The 21468-nt window shown below is 38.1% G+C and overlaps 3 protein-coding genes across 8 annotated transcripts in view; 1 reads left to right on the top strand and 2 right to left on the bottom strand.

Annotated features, from left to right (window-relative positions):
* Positions 1-167: 167 nt before the first annotated feature.
* On the bottom strand, positions 168-13048 carry vat1l (vesicle amine transport 1-like). Its single transcript, XM_023399787.2, has 9 exons — positions 12737-13048; positions 12019-12148; positions 11571-11786; positions 10990-11132; positions 9020-9123; positions 7795-7850; positions 7454-7648; positions 3149-3232; positions 168-2387 (listed from the first exon to the last, which is right to left on the bottom strand). The coding sequence occupies exons 1-9, from the start codon at positions 12949-12951 to the stop codon at positions 2289-2291; spliced, it is 1242 nt and encodes a 413-aa protein (XP_023255555.1). The 5' UTR covers positions 12952-13048; the 3' UTR covers positions 168-2288.
* Positions 13049-15382: 2334 nt separating this feature from the next.
* On the bottom strand, positions 15383-18016 carry bola3 (bolA family member 3). Of its 2 annotated transcripts, none has more exons than XM_023399792.2 (4): positions 17859-18016; positions 17643-17781; positions 16250-16338; positions 15383-15975 (listed from the first exon to the last, which is right to left on the bottom strand). In XM_023399792.2, exons 1-4 carry the CDS (start codon positions 17925-17927, stop codon positions 15910-15912), a joined length of 363 nt encoding a protein of 120 aa, XP_023255560.1. In that variant the 5' UTR covers positions 17928-18016; the 3' UTR covers positions 15383-15909. The 2 variants fall into 2 exon arrangements, with proteins under 2 accessions (XP_023255560.1, XP_023255561.1); XM_023399793.2 differs by having other exon boundaries at positions 17643-17766.
* A 2821-nt stretch (positions 18017-20837) lies between these two features.
* dennd5a (DENN/MADD domain containing 5A) overlaps positions 20838-21468 on the top strand; it is a 37739-nt gene continuing 37108 nt past the window's right edge. For 3 of the 5 annotated variants that reach the window (XM_087172195.1, XM_023399800.2, XM_023399797.2), the window contains exon 1: positions 20838-21056. In XM_087172195.1, coding sequence (XP_087028321.1) covers positions 20957-21056 — 100 coding nt within the window. In that variant the 5' untranslated portion in view covers positions 20838-20956. The remainder of the gene's footprint in view (positions 21057-21468) is intronic. The other 2 variants (XM_023399803.2, XM_023399802.2) reach the window with 1 other exon arrangement.

Raw genomic sequence — 21468 nt, 5'->3', positions numbered from 1 at the left:
TTCCTCATTGATTTCATAAGCTCAAAATAAACACATATTTAAATAAGATTGAGACATATGTGGGACATTTTTTTTAATGTAATGTGGAAAGAAATACTTTCAGGGAGGGTGAAATCTCATGTGAAATATATTCAAACATTGAATTAACACCAAACACAATCCCAGAATACTTTGCAGATAAATTTATTCAAGTAAACAGAGCTGTGCTCAAAGAAAGTACACAACAACAAAAAAAAAGTGACAAAATATACGGCCACAGGTAAACCAGAGTTTATAAGGAATTTCGTGAATATACTACAATGCCAAACACTTCTTTAGACACGTTTTTCTTCTTCTTTTTTCTTTTTTTACAAGGCACACACTTAAAAACATGCACACTCTCTGTCTCTCTCTCTCACACTTGTACACACACACACACACACACACACACAAACAGACCTGACATTGAAGGCATCAAAACTTAGATGTATTTGCAGAGTGTCTATGCATCATTTTTCCATTTATCCAAGTCTAAAAATCAATTTCTAAAATGATTAATTTCATAACTCGAGTGCAACCACTAACACAGTGTCTCCACCATTTATCATCCAACTTCGAAGGATGCAGTGTTTACTCCTGTTAGTTTTGCTGTTGCTAAGCTGATCCATTTTTAAAAATTTAAAACGGCATGATTACTAAACGTTGACTTGTTTCATTGTTTCTGTGATGTTCCGCGTGAGAAAACACTTTTTGAAGTAATAAACAAATCAGATGACTAGCACACTGAATAAGCAAGGCCGAATAAATAGTGAAAATGAAATGCAACGTTTGTTTTTACTTTGAGAAATTAGAAATAAAAACAGATCAATCATTTGATTGGCTGAATGCGAGTGTGTGTGGCAAACATTTGTTCCTTGTCAGCTGTTCCTCTCCTGCATTTCATTAGCAACTTGCAGATTCAGAGCAAAGTAGAAGGGCATCGTACTAAAATAAAGTAACACACAGTGCTGCTCAAACCTACATCACCCTGGTTTTATGCATCAGCTCATAGTAAAAATAATTTATCTTGGGAGTCTCATGGCACTTTTGTTGTGAGGCACCAGCAAATAAACAACTTTGGTCAGACAAGTAAAGCAGAGACTCCACAAACCTCGGACTGCAGTCTGACTATTTCATGATCCTCCTCAAGAAAATCTAGAATTTACTCATTAATCTTAGTCTTTCTTGTATTTATATATAATCTGCAAGTTTTTGACAGATATAAATTTGATGTCTTAAAACTCTAATTTGTTCTGTGTTACCCCAGTGTTTACAAAACTGTCTACATGGCCTGAAGATAAATGTAACACTGTAAGGTGTCATATACTGAGTAAAAACTTCTGAATATACAGTTTAGTGGGGAAATATGTCCTCCTTACTACAAAATTATATGATCACGCAAGGAAGAGTTTTAATAGTATATGCATCCATTTTCACATTCCAGTTGAAACGACCTTTTTTGTTTGTTTGTTCAATATGAACTTCACACGAGGAAAGCATGTCAAGTATCAAAGACTCGTCTGTAGCTCAAAGGCACTGGTGATCCCATAATATTACAAGGTTGGCACCGAAGAATAAAATATCATGCAAATATCTACACACAGACTTTTCTACCTCTTCTGGCTTATGTATTACTACTGTAACATGAGAAAGTGATTCACTCGCTTGGTCAGGAGCATCAACACATTTGGGGTCATTTTCTCAAACTTCAGCGTCACTTGTTTGCTCTAATTTTTCATCTGTCGTCGTTGAGGACAGATAAGAATTAAATTAAATGTTTTTCCATCTCGTGAAATGTTTAGACATGCTAAGCTTGTTACAGCATATGACACTTATGAGCTTTGACTAAATCTAATTTTAAAGATACTACGCTTAAAGTGATAATAAGAAGTCTGTTGCTAATTCAATAAACTGCTGGCAGATGAAATTAACTGTAAAACGGGCACAGACCTATTCACATTATTGACTAGCATAATGTTACTTCATAATACAGTAAAAAATATAATAATACTATTTCGAGAATGGCACTTACACTTGTTGCCTGGGTGACAAACATGTAATTAGTCTTCATTTACCCAAAACTTTTGCTTGACCAATCAACTGACAAACAATAGGTAAGAGGCACAAACATACACTGTACATACATACATTCATGCATACATGCATACAGCACATACTGCACAACACTGGTGTGTGGATGTGTTCCTCTGTGGTGAAGCTGTGCAGCCTCTCCGCACACTCTAGGCGTAGTGCAGAGGGCTTCGTTGGGTCTAATGGATGAAAGGCATTCGCTCCTTGCTGTCGTTGTCACCCTCGGGCTCCTCCTCTTCCTCTCCTGCTTCACTGGTCTCTGTGCTGTCGCTGGCCATCTACAGTGATAGAACATTACTCAGATATCATTAAGTGTATACTGGTGCAGTCAATATGTAAATGTGTTCTCGGCTAATGGGCAGCTGTATATAGGCATGTCGACACTTCTAAAAGTTTGTAGTGTGATGTTGAGATCACCATGGAAACGACTGCCGTAAAACAGGAGGAAATCCTGCTCACTGCCTCCTTATGACCCTGACTGGACCTGAAACTGTGCAGTAGGCATTGGAAATGTCAGATTTAACTATTTATCAACAAACACCACGCTGCATGAATGAGGCCAGGACGACCACAAGGGGGGGATGTTTTCTTTATTCCTCAATAACTTGTTGAAACTCCCCCAATCTGGTTCTGTACTGTGAGTCCTTTTACTGTACATCTGCCAATTTATTTTCATCTTCCTCCTGTTTCTTCTTCCTCCTTTCAGTCAAATACCCTCAACCATCAATGTCATATAATACTTTAATTACATGTTTTTGTTCTTGTTCAATTAAAAAAAACTGTATTTTATTTAAAGTTTTTTATTTCTAGTTTGTGTTTAAAGTTTTTTTTAATATATTATAAGATAGTATACAGACAGTTAACTACAGCCACTCTTACTGTAAAAACTGTAAAGTGCTGTTGCAGGAGTTGGTATGAAAAGAGTACATCTTTGTAGAACTTTAATCTTAGAATCAATCCTTATTAAGAAATGTGGCCCAATGGCCCAGCTACTTAGCTTTCTGCTTTCTAATAACTAACTAGGAAAAAAAGTTGTTACCAGAGGGGTGGGAGACTTCTCGACATCCAGAATAAGTTTTCCTATGTTGCCTCTGTCGTGAATTCTCTGCATGGCCTCTTTTACCTGAGGATAAAACACAACAGTCAACTTACTTTCAACAAGCTCCAGGTGCAGACATCAAATGTGATATCACAAATGAAATCTCACACAATGCCGACTCTAATTTTTAACATCTAAAAGCATGACTATGTTAGTCATTAAAAAAAGGAACATGAATATTTTATCCATACAAACAGACGTCTTATTTTGGTTGGGTGATTTTAATTTAGCATAAAATAAACTTACTTCTTTCTTCTTTGTGGTCAGTGGAATTCATTTAAAGCAACCGAGTTTCAGAGAAGTTCTAAAGGTTCTTGTTGTAGAACTGCATTAGGCTGGTACTACGTCTGATCCAGATCATATAGAAAAACCCAAAGTGCCCAGTGCACCAATGTTTTAAAACCAGATTTGAACTGTAAAATTTTTGTAGTAAATGTGTAAGAAATGAGGGTGTTTTACAACGTTTCACTTTCTGCTTATAAAATAAATTCTGCTCATAAAATGTGTCTTTTTATGAGCAGAACGACGCAGAGCCTGCAACAATAAAAGTTCTCCAAGGGGAAGTCCGCTGTGACATTGAAAAGACATTTCAAAGTACTTGCTAAAAAAAAACATAATAAAAAAGACACTTTTGTAACCATTTCCTGGTTGTTTTAGACATAGGACTCCTTTCCTCTCTCAGAATAGCTATAACAGCTATAACTCTCTCTGTGAGAAACGTTAATGGCCTTGATGTTGACTAGATGATGCTGACTCATCCTGCTGGGCACGTTTGACATCACACTGAATACCTCACTGCCTGTAGTAATGATCCATAGGTTTATATCAAGCAGATAACTACACTGCTTCATTTTACCTATGACTGCAGGAACAATATAGGTTGTATTAGGACTCTTGATTGACCAGCTTTAGACCGGCAGGGTAGCATGGGGTCTAATAACAAAAAAGTGACATGAATAATAAACATTCAGCAGATTCCAGGAGGATTGTATTTTTTACAATTTTAAAATTAGTCACATCCCACAAAAACAAATGATTTTAATAATAACTTTCTTAAAAAAAAAGAAAAAAGCATACACCAACTCAAATACAAAGACATAATATCTATCTGGAGTTGGTTTCATCTGTGTGAGGATGACTGAAGGATGAAGCATGGGCTTATCATTGTCTTTCCACTTCTTCTCCACTCCCATATTTTAGAGTAATTACCAGACTCCCTTTTATAACAGTGAGACTTTACATTTAGAATAACCCAAATGCAAATATTACATTAAAAAAAGCAGTGATTATGTTTCTTTCAAAAACAGACAAAAATTGTGGACGCTATTACTAAATGAACAAAGTCTGACACATTACGTCTGTTGTACTGATATAGGACAGTAGTGCTTGACACCCAGATACACTGCGAACATTTTAACACGACACAGATCACAGACAGAGCTTTTAATGAGTCTACTGCCAAGATGAAAGCCGGGCTTCTGTCACCAGGGTCTGTGGAAACACCTGTTCACAGTGTATTTTATTAGCTGACATTTTGTTCGAATTTAACAAACCTCATGCCAGTGCTACTTCTGGGCGAATATAACTGACAAGTAAGTAAGAAGATGATATGCCACAATGTCAGTTTGAGACCATCGGTGCTTTGGTCCATGTACTCAGTCATCTGCAGTCTGATTGCTATCAGCATGGTGGTGAGGGAATGGGAGAAGTGGGGAAAGTGCAATCACTTTCATGATTTCGTCCAACTCTACACTCCACAAAAGTATGTTGAGGGCAGCAACAACTAGCAGTTCGAAACCATAAACAATAAAAGATCAATGCAACTCATGAAAGCTTCTCTGACTCATTGTGTAAAGAAAAAAAAAAAAAAATCACACATCACAAAAGATTACACAGGATGCCATATCTTGCTTGCTTATTACAATCCACACAGAGACACGACTGAATGTGCCTCTTTGTCTGGAAGCCATTGTGTCCCAAGCATTCATTTGTTAAATGAAATACCGGAAATCAAGCCAAGAACAAAATTAGGTCAGAAACTTGTCCAGCACTTGGCTGCGAGGTAGCAAGTTTGCAGAAGAGAGGGGAAAAGTTCCAATGGCATTCTGGGTGAAATAAGTCTTTGTGTACAATGACCAGTAATCACTGAGATACTGTATGTAGGATCTTTAAAAAAGATTCCTCTTAGAACCCCAAGTGATAGAGACAAATGAATATTTCCTCACTGAAACTGCTGGTGGTCAAAAAAAAAAACCTCTTGATTAATGTGTTATCCTGCTCAAGTGTGGCACATTGTACAACTTTTCATTCCATTAAAAAGGGTTACCAAGGTCAACGTGTAAACAAACGCCCTCTCAATTCTCCTTCCAGGCATATAAACAAATGAACTAGGCTGTGCCCCTGACACCACATCCCACGCCATCCTCCCATCTAATGAGATTCTTCATGGGCAATGGTTCCAGTGAATGGCCTGAGCAATCAGCCAAATTCTAATGACAACAGTGCAGGGAAAGTTTCCCATGAGAATTGAAAATCTGAAGACAGCAATTATCATCAGCATATTCTCTCTCTGAATGTAGAAAGAAAGCTTGGAATGACTTGTAATCTGCTTCCTGTGATGTATTACCTGCCCTGCCTCTGCTCTTATCTGGATTCTTGGAGTATTTGTGTGTGTGTGTGTGTGTGTGTGTGTGTGTGTGTGTGTGTGTGTGTGTGTGTGTGTGTGTAACAAATTCCTGACATTTTACTTGTAAAGACAGAACAGTGAACAGTGATCAAAATCAAGTAAGTTTCTTTCAGGTAAAACTGTGCATGTAAGTATAGGGGGTAAATTTTAGGACACTTTCTAGTTGTTTCTAAAATGTACATAATGTAATGTATCAGTATTTCTGACATTAAAGCATAGAACAAACAAATACAATGGAAATGAAACATTGTTTGGAAAGTTCCTTACCAACACTGTTACAGAAGCTCCCACAAATGTGTTGCACTTTGATTTGCTTTCACCTTCTGTTCAGTTCATCCCAAACCAGCTTCATGAGGTTTAAGTCTAGAGACTGGTGCTGGTGCTGGTCTTCCATCATGAGAAGCCAAAACACTCAAAAGTTTTGGGTTTGATCAGCTTGACTCTACATTTGTGGCTTATACTTACAGACAAGTATTCCCTGCTGCTGAGGACAAACCTCCAACAATTGATGTCATGTGCACAGTTACTAGATTTTTAGTAATGGGTGGGAAAACATCCAATTTAAAAGCGGGGCTATGTCATGAGGTCACCAAGCTTCATGAACCAACAAGAATAATAAAGGTGCAACAAACTACTCAAACAAGCACAGCCGCACAGTTTTCAGTCAAAAATGGTCTCATCAGGCAAATAGGTGACAACATCTGTGCAGGTAGAAAACTTTCGATCTGGATATGTTGCCTGTATTTATCATCTGACCAAAAAAGGAATCCTAAAAGATCCCAATGCAACCAACAAGATATACCAAAAGATATAAGGGACTGGTTTGTGCCACTTCTCCCCTCTCTACTGTCGGCCATGCAGGTGGAGAGTTAAGAGTTTTCTATTTGCAAAGGTACCACCTGAGATGTGAAGAGCTAAGGTCCCACAAAAGGGCTTTGTAAATACAAGCATTAAGCACAAAGAAAAAAACAGGAAATCAAGAAACAGGCTAGTAGCTTTCTAAGGCAACATCATCGTCTATCTGTCTACAAGTCTGAGACAGTCCAGCCCTGATGTGTCTTTAGTCGTGGTCTCAGATACACCACAGCTAATGAGACACTAGACCCTCTCTGAAAGAGATCGCATCTAGTAGTGTGTTCAAATGTCCCTTGGTATCTTGTGAAGGCAAATTTTCCAGTTATGGGGCTTCGTTTACCACTTAGTGAATAACCACAGTAAGAAAAGGGGACTTTCTAGAAATTGAGAGCTAAGTGATCAACATATGGCCTGTCGGGATTTGTGTGGGTGTGAAATAATTTGGGAACAGGAAGATGCAACCTACCCACCAACTGTGGAAGAGTGTCCGACAACAGCTGACAATGTTCCACAGAAAGCAGCAGGGGCAAACAAAAGATTACATGCTGTCCAAAATGTTTGTATAAAATCTTCCCTGACATCTCCGTTCATGTTAACACTGTGCTCACGATTTTTTATTGTTTTTTTTTTTTTAATCTCATCATCATTGACTTGATCATCTTACAGCCTCTGATCACTCTGATCAACTCTGATCAGGCTCTTACCTCCTCCAGTGCCCACAGGGAGTCCACTACCGGTTTGATCTTCTTTTGGTCATAGAGGCACAAGAGTTTGTCCATCACTGATCTCACAAGGCTGCATCTCCCTTGTTTAAAGAGGAGGTTGAGGAGCGAGAATCCAGCTATGACTTTGTTCTCCTCATATAATTTAATAGGGTTCACCTTCTCCACCTGCCACCACTGGAGGAAAAAAAAACACAGACACATTCATCCTGAGTGACTCATTTGTGCGTGTGCGTGTGTTTCATTTGCCATGAAATGTTCATTGGGTAGTAACAGATACTGTTTCCTTCAAATGTTGATGACAGACTGCATCTCTGACTCACAGATTTTGCAAAGCTGAAGAAACTCTTTGTTTCCCCAGTTACCATGTTTGACGCGCCTGAAAAAACAAAAATAAAAGGATTTCTGTATGCTGTGCAAATGGCTAGACAGAAGTGACTGGTCACTAATAGGCAGCCAAGAAGCATGAAGGGTGAGGTGGGGGAGAAACAGTTGGCACCTTCAGACCCTTAGATCTGTGCGAGCATGCCTTCGCACATATTCAATATAACTAAAACTAATGAATTAATCTTATGCTCTTACTTGATTCATGAGGCTTGACAGGGACTAAAGTAATTAACAGAAATCAGATAAGAATGGAAGCTGTGAAGGACAATGAATTTCATTTTCAGGCTATGGAGCATGTTTTAGTCAAGTGAGTCTCACTATTTCATACCCAGTCCAGTAACCAACACACCGAATGGATGCAAGACTCGTCTTTAAAGGAATAGTTCGACATTATGGGAAAATTGTTTATTCACTTTCTTGCTGAGAGTTAGATGAGAAGATCAATACCACTCTCATGTCCAGGTCAAAACTTATTTGGCTGGACCGCGTATGGTCAATGTGTGAAACTGACGATGTAATTGAAAACTGTGTTGGAACCACTGTAAACAACTGACCGTGATCGTGTTCTCTCCAGCTCTCTGTACTCACACACACAGTATTTTAATACAGCTGAATTTATGTTTTTCTGTTTAGGTTGTCAAACAATGGAACAAACTGAAATAATGGCCGAAACGTAGCACATTAAGACTATGTGTTAAATTCCAAGCCATTTCCAAGCTGCTTAAATCCTGATTTTATAACCACAACGTTGTTTGACAAAATCACCAAACATATTCAAATACTGTGCTATGAGTTCGGCTATATGTATTTGTAAAAGTATCACTCAGAGAGAGAGAGGTTTTTGTGCAAGACTATATCTTGGCCAAAGTTTAGATGTCACCACGCAACTATGCTAAGCTAAGCTATCTGTCTCTTGGCTCAAATTTAAATATAATTGGACGTATATAAGAGTGGTAACAATCTTCCCATGTAACACATACAAGTGTACTTCGCAAAGTGTCAAACTATTCCTTTTAGTTCTAATATTAACCTGAAAGTTGAAGCACATTGACTTAAGTTTGACTAACACACTAGAAAGTGTGTTATTTTCACTTTGAAAGTGATAAATGGAAACTCAGAGTTTGCATTGACACACAGTGAAAGTGTAAGTATTGTTCTCACCATAGAGGATGTAAGTTCCCAATGGCTTCAGCAGATTCAGGCCTTTTCCTGTGTTCTCCCCACACAGGCAGTCCAGCAAGATGTCGACCCCCTCTGGAGAAATTCTAAAACATTAAGAACAAAGTAAAGGTGAAGTCCACTAAAAGTGGGATTCATATAAACTGATGTACATGCAAAAGTATAGTCTGGACTGGGGCTGAACGATATGCAAAAAAAAGTATATTGCAATTATTTCAGCAGATATTGCAATTGCGATATGAGTCACAATTTCAGTTGAAATGGTAATTTTTCGATAGTTCGAGTCATTTTTTAAGATGAAATAATGAATAATACCTATTTCCAGATTCTAAAATGTGAGAATTTGCAGCTTCTGTTTGTGTTACATAATAATAAACTCAATATCTTTGGGTTTCTGACTGTTCGTTGGAAAAAACAAGCAATTTGAAAACATCACCTTTGGATTGGGAAATTGTGATCTGTGTTTTTCTGACATGTTACAGGCCAAACTGTGAAAATAATCAGCAGTTTAATCAATAATAAAAATTATTTACAGCCCTAAAATAGCAGCAGATGAATTTTCCGTCTATCCACCAATCAGTTAATCAACTAACCGTTTCTGAGTTTATCTACAAAAGAGTACATCTACAAAAAAATTTCAAGCAGTTGAGATAAAGTACAATAAAAGGCTGACTTCATACATTCACAGTGCCAAGGCTGAATTACCTTGTTTATGACTGTGAGCAAGAAATGTGCAAAACACTCTATAAGGCCATATATTCAGCTCATGATTCAAACTCTGGAGCAGCATCATCATGGATTTATAAAATATAAGAATTGATTCTCTGGAGCCTTACTCTAGGAAAAAGTTACAGCATGCAACCCACATTTTTCTTTTGACTCTGCCTACAGTTTTCTTATAAAGAGATTATTGATGTTTCGCAGTGCCCACATTGCTCCTCAGCCGTAACATGTTGCAAAAGGTTCATGTTCTTTTCACACACAGAATCAATCAGACAAAAAATGTTTGGCATAATGAGACTCATTAAATGTATGTATATGAAAGAATGAAAGGCATGTTATTATCAAGGGCACCTTAATTCCTTACTTGTCTGCCTTGTGGCCCTGGACACCGGCTTGGCTAAACTGCTTGGTGGTCTTGTGATTCCCATGGTTTTTGCCTTTTGTAAAAAGATTAATTTAATTGTACTTTGCTCTTGATCCTGAGAAGAATGTGTGGGCCAGAGAGATGAAAGGCACATTAATCCACTACCACTGTTGATATGTAAGTAGAAAGCATGAAACAATCAGTGCTAATGAAACAATATTTGAATCCCTCTCTATTATAATCAGATGAATCCAGTGTTACAGCGCAATTCATATGTAGAGTGGCTGGTGCATCTGTCCTGGTTAAATGATTCAACAGTATAGACAAAAATGACTGCTAAAGCTCTGTAAAGTGGAGGAGGCGGTGTGGTGATGGAGTAATCAAAGCTCTGCAACATCTTTAGAAAAAGATAAAGACTTTATAGCAGAGTTGCAGTAAACCTGTGGCGGGTGTTTTGTAGTGTAAACTGGTGTGTAAGTACGTCGCATTGTGAATGAAATGTGTAGGGTATCAATGCTCAGCCCTAATTGGCGCAGTTGTTCCACACTGCCAGTGCAGACCTCCGCCCTACACAATGTTGCTGCTCTCTGAGATGAGCTGCGAGTTGCCATGGGGACCATGGCCACACAAGACCAAATAAGGTAACAGGTAACATCTGCACCCTCGCACAGTCCTCTATGCTCTGTGAGGTCCACGTTATCACATGTGTTCACATGTATAACATGCAACAGCCTGGTGATGCCTTCTAATTCAATATTATTTTAACCCTAAACAAATGAATGTTTCCAGAAGACACCACGAGGAAGTAAACAAAGACTCTTCAGCCTCAAATCAACCATGATCCAGACAAACTTTCCATGCTTACTTTTTGACTTCTTGTATATAATCAATATTTCTGTCAAATAGGTGAGTCACAGAGTCCCTGATGGCTGCGTGTTTGAAACATGAGGCGATCCCAAACACGGTGACATTGGGAACAGTGGAGCACAGCTGAGCCACAGCTTGACCCTGGAAATAAACACACAGTTGCAACAATTTATCAGAGCCAGAGAGCCCAGAGGTTAACTCTAAATATACTGCAAAAAATACAACAGAATCCACTGTCACATAATAAACACACATTCATTAAAAAGTAGATATATTGATATAGGGATAACATGTTGTATTAATCGGTCATGTTTGTGTAATACTATTGATTAATTGTTTAGCTTTGGTTATAACTCACTATATCTTTCTTTCAGTCATTTCAAAATTTTAATAACTCTAAAGGATGTTCAAGACGTTTTAAACAGAAACAACAACAGAAGCAACAGCTCTTACACAATAACAGGGAACAGACAACTTATTCCATTTGTAGTCATGTAGCCGCCAGTTATAATGACAGTTAGATGAAACAGCTGAACTTCTTTTGTGGCTGTGCAACAGTCGTATAAGAAATGGACTTACTACACCACCTCCTGCTGAGTGCACCAACACTGACATCCCCTCTCGCAAATTGGCAACCTCAAAGAGCATCATATAGGCAGCCACAAAGTTCAGGGAGAACGCTGCAGCTTCAGCAAAAGTCATTTCATCTGGCATCTTGTAGACAAAATCCACTGGTGTGCAAACCACCTCTGCCCAGGCATTGTAATTCACAAAAGCCATAACTCTGTCGCCTATCTGAAAGAAACATGTTGTGTTAGCAGACACTGATGTGAAACAATCATTAGACACACACTAAGGAGGGAGTTATTTGTACAGTAAATTATGGATTAACTCTAATTTATTTCTCATTACTGCACTCTGAGCATGTGTTTAAAACTCTAGGTTTTGCTGATGCAGATTCATTGGTTTAGAATCTGGAAACATTTAGTCATAGATCACAACATGCACAACATGTCATTTCACTAACCTCAAATCCCTTTGTGTTTTCACCCACAGACTCCACTATTCCAGAGCACTCAAACCCAGGGACAAGAGGAGGTTTTGGAGGATTATCAATAGTCCCCTGACGTACCATCAGATCCAGGAAATTCAAGCCACTGCAACAAAGAATAAATAGACCCTGATTCGATATCTGGGTGGAAACAATGCATCTGACCCGTCTCTGACCACTGGCAGCTATTTAATCAATAATACAAATATTTAGAGGTTGTTGAGAGATCTAGTGATTGCCCAGTACTATTACTCTTTCATGATTATCAGCAGTGAGTCACTGGCTATATCTCTGTGAATACAAGGCCAGATAAAACGGGCATTCTCCATTAAATAACACGGAATACACTTTAATTTCCCTGAACTGTAGGATTGCCAACACTGGGCAAAGGCTCAAGCTGTAGTCTAGGATGAAACGAGCTGATCAATACCCTGCAAATAGAGCAGTTATAAAAAAAAAAAAAAAAAAACAGAAATTGTACTGAAACAATGACTGAACCTGCTGGAAAAAAATTAAATTCTGCCTAGACTGACATCAGTTTTGCTTCCAGAAAAGACCTGTGGCTTCATGACTGCGAAATCCTCCTCCGGTTGTTATTCATCATCGTTCATACTAGTCACAAATGCTGTGGGTAGGAAGCTCATCACAATCCGTAAACACATGTGAAATGTGTTGCTGATATTGTCATATTTACCATGCTTTGACGCGGATCTTCACTTCACCGTTCTGAGGCTCGGGCATTGGCTTCCTGGTCACCCTGAGTTTGTTAAGACCTCCAAAACCTGCCAGTATCACCGCTCGCATTTCTTTGGCATTGCCAGACGATTCCACGTTTTCCGCTTCTTTCCCCACAGTTTTGTCGATCATGTACTCGGTTTCCTCTGTCATATCTGCTCCTTCTTTAGCCATGTCGGAGACCTGCTGCTCTCCTCTCCGCTCCTCCTCGGGGCTCAGAGTGATGTGGTGAACAGCCTGCGCACAGACCAGGCGCTGGATGGATGAATGGATGGATGGATGGATGGATGGATGGATGGATGGATGGATGGATGGATGGATGGATAGGATGGTGATCCACAATGGAGCCTGCAGTCTCACCGTCTGCTGTTTTACTCAATCTTGCGAAATAATAGTGCTGGATTTTCTCTCTCTCTCATGACACAGACATAATTGATTAATTCAACTAAAGTTTGAATCTGAATTATAATCCATCCCTGTGTATTGTCTTTGGTTGCAGCAGGTTTAAGCGTGAATGGCGCCATCTGCTGGCGAAGAGTGCACAAACTTGATCAACACTGAACTATAGCTTGTAAATACAAGTACAATAGATGAGTATTTTCTTTATACTTCTCCACAGAGGGAAATACTATAGGCTACATATACAGTACATACATATATTTTTTCACTCAAATACATTTATTTGACTGCTTTAATTACGAGTTAGTTTAGAGGTTGCAATTTTTGCATACAGAAAGTATGAGGAGGACATTAAATATAATGCGTAACTATAAATCTAACTACAAAACAGTGTATACAAGTAGAGCTGAAACAATTAGTTAATTCATCTATAAAAAAAAAATTATAACATTTCATTGTTCCAGCTTCTCAACTGGAAGAATTTCCAGTTTTTCCTTTTAATAATTTCAGACATTTTATTCATTTTTAAATATCTATTTATGTATTTGCACAATTGGTTGGACAAAACAATTTTTGTGAAGATAGGCCACTATGGGGTTTGGGTAATTGCACTGTCACTATTTTCATATTTTTTTCATTATTTATATACTAACATTTCCTGTTATTTATCAGCCTGGCCAATACAGTTAAGAACAGAATTATTCATATAATTTCAATATTTTCACATTTTGTAACATTGCAGCCTTATTTTTTTTCCCTCATGAATGTACCCTCAATACCCCATAATGATTAATTTCAGCAAATTTATTAAAAAGGAAAATTATAAAAATATTACCTACATATTCAGACCCTTTTCTATGACACTTGTCTCCCTTTCTCTTGATCCTCTCCCAGGTGTTTCCACACCTTGATTGGAGCACACCTGTGGTCAATTCAATTGACTGGACATGATTAGGATAGGCACACACCTGTGTATATAAGGTCTCACAGCTGATAATACATATCAGAGCAAAAACCAAGCAATGAGGTGGAAGGAACATTAAACATTTTGGCTGCATTGAAGGTTCCCAAGAGCACAGTGGCCTCCATCAGTTTGGAACCAGGACTCTTCCTAAAGACGACTGCTCGGCCAAACTGAGCAATCAGGGGAGAAGTGCTTTGGTAAGAGATGTAACCAAGAACCTGACTGTTACTCTGGTTGAGCTCCAGAAAAACCTATGTGGAAATGGGAGAAACTTCCAGGGTGGCCAGCTCTAGGTAGAGTCCTGGTTGTTCCAATCTTCTTCCATTTAAGAATTATGGAGGCCACCGTGCTCTTGAGAACCTTCAATGCAGAATTCTTTATTTATTTATTTTTTGTAATCTCCCCCAGATCTGTGCCTCAACACTATCCTGTCTCTGAGCTCTGCAGGCAGTTTTTTCATGGCTGGTTTTTGCTCTGGTATGCATTTCAGTCAGCTGTGAGACCTTTATAAACAGGTGTGTGTCTTTCCAAATCATGTCCAATCAACTGAATTGACCACAGGTGGGCTCCAGTCAAGATGTAGAAACAGCTCAAAGATGGTCAAGAGAATCACAAGGCACCTGAGCTAAATTTCAAGTGTCATAGCAAAGGGTCTGAATACTTAGGTCAATGTGATATTTCAGTTTTTCCTTTTTAATGACTGTTGCAAAAATTTCTAAAATTCTGTTTTCACTTTATTATGACTGTAGATCGATGAGGCAAAGGGGGATTTTTGTTTTATTTTAGCATAGTGCTGCAAAACAATAAAATGTAATGGGTCTGAATAATTTTGGGCTTCACTGTATATCAGTCAAGATTTAATAATCGGAACACATCTGAGATTTCCTCTGTGGTCAACAAGTTTAAGACTTCTCAACTGTTTACACTATCACTTTACGAGGACGTAGGAAAAATAACTATTGCTGAGGCTCTAGGCAAGTCTTCAATCTGTTTTTTTTTCTCTTAAGATTGTAATTCTGTCCTTGCTCTCAAAGAGCAGCTTAATATAAACATCGTTTATATTTTCACTATAAATACTCCATACAACTGAATAATCACAATAGCAATTATTAAAAAAGTGAATCCAAGCATAGATGTGGAAACTGATTTCAGTATTACAATGTCCATTTTCATTGCAAACCTCATTTGTCAAAAAACTTTTTAAATGACAAAAGCTTCCATATTCAATCAAGTAAGACTGTGTGGGGGAAAGCAGCTGCTTTTTATTGCAACTTGAATTATTGGTGCATAGGCAGCATAAATATATGGTCCATGTACAATCCAGTGGATTGTAATCAGTTTATATGACCTTACATAGGACTGTAGCATGTACACAGTGATCACAATTTGAGTGACATTACAAAGTACAGCTCAACAAACTGTTTTAAACAAGGTTCTGTAGCAAATCTCCAATATTCAAGTTGGTTATATTTTTTACTTCCTGGATTGCTTTTCATTACCAGCATCATTTCAACCCTGAGAGGACCAACATGACTTGACATATTACTAGCATTTTACCAAGTCGTTTTGTGCGTATCATAGCCTTCACAGGTTGTCTCAGATTATCTCAGAGGAGAAGATACCTCACTAAAAAATAACTATTTAGTGTAATCTCACATTCATTACACATTTCTCACTGTTAATGTTTACTACACAATATCCTCTGTACATTCATAATAGCTAGGGTGAACAAAGGGGAAAGCTGTGGGTGAACAGTGGGAGGACTTGCTCTAATGTTTGGGAATCTCAGTGAATATTCGCAGTCCGTGCATTCCTTGAATCTCATCCTTGAGAGCCTGTGGAGGACAAAACACAACAGCTAATGAAGAACATTCAGTTATTATTACAGGATCATCTTAAAATCTTATGAGCATAGTTGACAGACAGATATGGACCACACCAAATAAGGGCAGGTATAAGTTTCAGTACCCTTAATAAAACAAAGACAAACACATTTCCAAAACTGCCGCTAAAACTAGAATTGTACAATATGACCCACGAAGCTTTGGACTAATATTTATTTTTTATTGCCACAGAGAAAACACTGGGTTGTTTGTTATTATGATTTACCTGATTGACTAACTGGTGTTGTTGCACCGTCCTTTTTCCTTTGAACTCACTGGACTCTATGTGGATCTCATACATGGCCCCACAACCACCTAAACACAACACAGGATCACACAAACAACACTGTCATTTTCCAAGTCTGTTGTGGCCATCTGGTTTCTATAAAATAATAAAAACAGGTCTGCATAATAATATGTATATTTATAATATAAATATGATAAAACACGGAGATGATGCACCTTAGCAAAGAAATTATAGAATATGGAACTGTGTTTAATAAAACACTGTTGATGTGAGAGGCAGGAGTGTACAGACGCCCAAATTGAGCTTCAGCCAAGCCATTCTCAAGCTTACATCAGCATCATCAGGGTGAATGATGAACAAATGAGTCACCAATTTCTTCCCCATTTAGTTTGGTTTTGTTTTGAGATAAAAACAAAAAAACAACAACTTTATACCAGGTTCAGTACATAAATGTATTAAACCATATGTAAATATATGTACTGTTGTGTATGTATTTTTAAGTAAAAAACAACAAATGGTTCCATTTTCTTTAAAGATAATATCCACCTGTTTTCTCAGTCTTCTGTGATAGTAAATTGAATCCTGTTTTGTTGTGGGTTGTTGGTTGCACAAAACAAGCACACTGAATATGTCTACTTTGGCTTTAGGAATGTGATGGGCAATTTTCACTATTTTCTACAGGCTTTTTAGAAAATAATCAACAGATGTATCAAAATTGGAAATAAATGTTATCTGAACTGTTGATGTTGCTTTAGGTATGGCTGGTCTTTACAAACTAATGCTGTGCAGACAAACATCGAACAAGTCTACAAAATTTTATTTTTTAATTCTAGAGTCCATAGTTTCCATAGATACCAAATATGTCAGACTTAATTTTGCAGTCTGGGGTTGGGTTTTCTTTAATTCAGTATAAACATCAAACAAGCTGGAACATGCTGTCAGTTTATCAGGTACGTAAGGAAAAACAAACAGGGGAAACTGGATGTTATGGGATTCATGGAAATAACTATACATGTTGGCCAGGCTTGTGCATACAAAATAGAGCTGCAAGATTAGCTGATAAATTGAATAGTTGAACAAAAAATATAATCATTACTTATTTGATGGTTGAATAATCATCATAAGTATTTTCTTATGTAGAAATGGTAAAGAAAATGCTGTTTGTAACATCTGGAACGTGAAGTTTTTTCATGTCCCTTTCTCCCCAATTTAACAATTAATCGAGTAGGCCAAATTAGAAAACAGTCAGACTAATCGACAATGAAAATAGTTGTCACTTGCATGCCTAATCCCAATGTGTCCTAGTTATTAAACGTTTAACAGTGTTTCGTTCTAACAATAAACTTCATGCAGCCGGTAGATCTGTGTTTACCTGATATATCCACAACTTTAAGCGACGAGGCTGACGGAAACTTCTCCTTCAGGATCTGTGCGATGCGGACCTCTCCGTCTGTTTGAGTGGACAGACGTCTCTGCACCTGGCTGCAAACAGCGACCTGAGGAGGCAAAGACTAGGAGCGGTTAGCGGTTAACGTAGCTCCAGAGACTCACAAAGAGTTGCGGTGTAATGACTGTTAACTGCATTTACTGGGTTACTGCGAAGGACCCGGAGAGCAGAGGTCATAGTGCTGGTCAAACTGCGTTTACAAGCCAACATGGTGGAGATCTTTAGTCACAGTGCGTTTACATCCACACCGGTTATCCAACAATACATGTCCTCACGCAGCTCCGTCTCAGTAAAATGACGTCACACATCCGGGTACTTCACTGGTCTCAGATAAACAGAGGTGGGGGAAGTATCCAGATCCTTTCCTAACACCACACTGAAAAAGTATCAGGAAAATGTAATTCAAGTATCAAAAATAAAAGTACTCCACCCCTTACTTTTACTGTCATTTCACATTATTCATGCATTAATGTGTGTTGGAATAATGCCCTGCAGCCCCTTAAATGTGTTGCTGAGAGAGAGTTGTGTGTGTCATTTGATGAACAGGAATGGGCTAAAATCTGCAGCAATTCAAAAAATGTTACGGGAGGATAGACTCCAGAGGCCCATAGCAAATTGTGCAGCCTCCTGGAAATGTAAGCTTTCAGTAAAGAATGACACACTTGCATGTAACACGTATGCTAATTATTTGACAGTGCACTTGCAATCTCATAACATTATCTTTTTTCAATACAAGTGTTTCAGTTAGCACACCAGTCTCATAGGAAGGAACTAAATCTAAGCAGGTTAGAGTAGTGTGTTCACACAAGGTGATTGACAACAACAACAACAACAACAACAACAACAACAACAACTACAACATTTGTGAGAGTGCTGTGGGTGTAAATTGTCACCAAATGCTATGCACCATAGAAATGTTAGAACTTTTTGCAGCTGAAAAGCATGCATCATTTTCTGTAAGAGGATAATAAGCCTTATTGTAAACCAATTGCAGAAACAGCATACTATGATAATGTTGGCTGTACAGTGTGAATATGAAGTCTGGCACAGGGATATGTATCTCCCCCTGGAGGATGAAAAAGGATTCAGGATTGAAAATTTGAATCATCACATCACAATTTCTTTCTTAAAGGAATTGGATTACTTTTCTTTTTGTTTGTCTTTTACTTCTTTTCACTTTAGTGGGAAACTACAACTTGGTAACATTATGTTTTATGACTAACATGGAGTGTACAGTGTAACACAATTTACAACACTACACAACACTATCTTATTTACACACTTTATATCACAATTTTAAAACAAGAAATTAATTATTAAAAATGAACTATTAAAAAAGTCATTATATTAAGATAAAAAACAAAAACTATCAAAAGGGACATGTGACATTAAATCAAGTTTACAAATATAAAACAAAGTCACTACTTGAAATAACAACAGTTCATTACAGTTAATCTAGAAATCCACTGAGAATCTCATATACTACTGAGAGAAAAAGAGCAGATATGAAATGATATGTGGTTTTTGGTTTCCTTGCACTGCCCTAAGATGAAAAAAGGACCACTACAAGTCCCTGAAAAATGTACTTAGGCCACAGTTCTTGTCTAGGCCACAATTCAACTCCACCTTAACAAGGTTAATGAGAAATGCTTGCATAGCAAGCAAAATTGTATATGAGAATATCAAAAATTGAGAGATTTTTCATCTTCTCAATTTACACATTTTGATACAAACATTGTATACAAATTTGAAGAGAAACATACAGTGTAGTTTGGTAAGTCAGTCACTGTAAACTTTCTTCATATGCCAATATCGCACTGATTTCAACATGTACTGTGAGGTGTTTATAGATAAGGGTAACAAGGTGGATGGTAGTTTGAGGAAGACGATTAGTTAAGATGTTTGTGATTAAAAATGTGAAAACCAGTAGCCATTTTTTTCCCCAGAATTTTATTTCTTATGGATTAAGTTGCCTATATATCACTAAACTTATGTTTTCTCAATGATGTTTAAACCTCTGTGTATGCAATTTTGGTTGTATAACACAATTTCACTTTTGCAATAATAAAACTGAGGATTTATGTTTAAAAAACCTACCACAATTTCCAAGGATTGGTCAAGAGCAGCTGGACTTGCTTCAGTACATAAAGACCCTCCAAGAGGCTTCTTCGGTTCTTACTGACTAGTTGGGATTCACAGGAATTAAACTCAAACCACCTGTCCTCCCTATCCAGAATATACGTTGTTGTCCTTGAATGAGTGTCCCTCATCCTTCAGGTGTAGGTAAACTGCCGTCTCGGCCTGAGGAGTTCGGCCCTTCTGTGTTGAGCCATGTGTTTGTTTAATGGTCGTTTAGTTTCACGGATATACATTCCTCACTGCATTGACTGTAGTGAGGAACTTGCTTTTCTTGTGTGTGTGTGTGTTTGAAAAACACAGTGATGTGGTGCTTCTTGAAGAACACCACAGCTGATTGGTTAAAAGTGTATGTTTGTTCCTCTTTATTTCAAAACCATTATGTCCATGGAGGATGTTGTGGTTGACAGTGAACCTTTCAACCATTGAAAGACTACCACAGTCCGTCACTGGGGTACCACTACCTGCCAGTGCCACTAGGAGGACCCCGTCCCTACTGCGGTCCTGTAGGCAGAGTAGTCATCATCATCGCCTTAGCGTCCTGCTATGGTAGTAACTTCCGGTTAAAGTATGGTGCCTTCCGGATCAACCACATCCATACAACATACATACATACATGCCACATACATACACACAGATGCATACTAAGCTCACACATATAGACTTACCCAAGCACATACACAGTTACATTCTGACACATACATAGGCCTATATTCTCACACTCATATACGTATGTACGTACATGCCTTTATGTATGTATATATCTGTATATGTAAGTACGACATTGTATATCTATGTACAAGTATGTTGGCCAAACCTGCTTCTCATAAACACATGCCATCATTATACTGCATTTCAGTTTTGTACTTTTTTTTTTTTTTTATAGCTTTGCGGCGATGGTGTTTTATTGTGAAGGGTCCGACCGGATGTATAATTGCCGTTGACGTTAACTTCTCAGCAGAACTGGTTAGCTTAGTATCGGTAGTGATTTTCGAGCTTCGCAGTGCCGTAGCATCCGTGATGGCAGAGAGAAATCACCTCTCCCAGTTCCTTTAATATGCTCCCTGTTGAGGGGATAAGGGTACCACCGGACCAGTCTCAAAATGACCACCGGCTTCAGCTCCGGTTCCTGCCGGTTCGCAGATTATTTTGTGATCTGCGGACTCGACACCGAAAGCGGACTGGAACCCGACGAACTGTCCGGTAAGAACGTTAGCCATCGGGGTAAATGTCGGGCTGATGCTGAAGCAAATAAGCAAGGAACGAAGGGTCTTATAACGCCAGGTTAACATTATTATTTAGCCTTTACTGGATCTTAACGTTTTTGTAGTTTTGTCATTGGTGTAACACATAATGTAGGTTATTAAGATTATAACATAACATAACAGTAGGCCTAGCTCATCTTCTCTCAGCCTGTTTGTTTGTAACGCTCGATGAGAGGAGAGGGGATTACTGGCTTGTTATGTCTCTTTAACGCACTGACATGAATTTTAATTCTAAGGCTGTCGAAAAATTCCCTCCTGATTTTTACATTCTGTATATCAAAGTGATTTGATATCGGCGCTGCGCAGTATTAAATATTTTACGTGAGAAACACTTTTCTTATTAATTCAGG

Source organism: Seriola lalandi, unplaced genomic scaffold (assembly GCF_002814215.2).
Source record: "Seriola lalandi dorsalis isolate HSWRI2012SDOR001 ecotype SW California unplaced genomic scaffold, Sedor1 jcf7180002052120, whole genome shotgun sequence".
Lineage (NCBI taxonomy): Eukaryota > Metazoa > Chordata > Actinopteri > Carangiformes > Carangidae > Seriola > Seriola lalandi.
This window is presented reverse-complemented; position numbering and strand designations above follow the sequence as displayed.

Coding starts and splice junctions, on each gene's coding strand:
- bola3 (XM_023399792.2), bottom strand. CDS start 17,927: ATGTTGGCTTGTAAACGCAGTTTGACCAGCACTATGACCTCTGCTCTC. Junction 17,782..17,858: donor GGGTCCTTCGCAGTAACCCA/GTAAATGCAGTT, acceptor AACCGCTCCTAG/TCTTTGCCTCCTCAGGTCGC. Junction 16,339..17,642: donor TAAAGTTGTGGATATATCAG/GTAAACACAGAT, acceptor TGTTGTGTTTAG/GTGGTTGTGGGGCCATGTAT.
- vat1l (XM_023399787.2), bottom strand. CDS start 12,951: ATGGCTAAAGAAGGAGCAGATATGACAGAGGAAACCGAGTACATGATC. Junction 11,133..11,570: donor ACTCAGCAGGAGGTGGTGTA/GTAAGTCCATTT, acceptor GTTTATTTCCAG/GGTCAAGCTGTGGCTCAGCT. Junction 2,388..3,148: donor AGAAGTCTCCCACCCCTCTG/GTAACAACTTTT, acceptor CTATCACTGTAG/ATGGCCAGCGACAGCACAGA.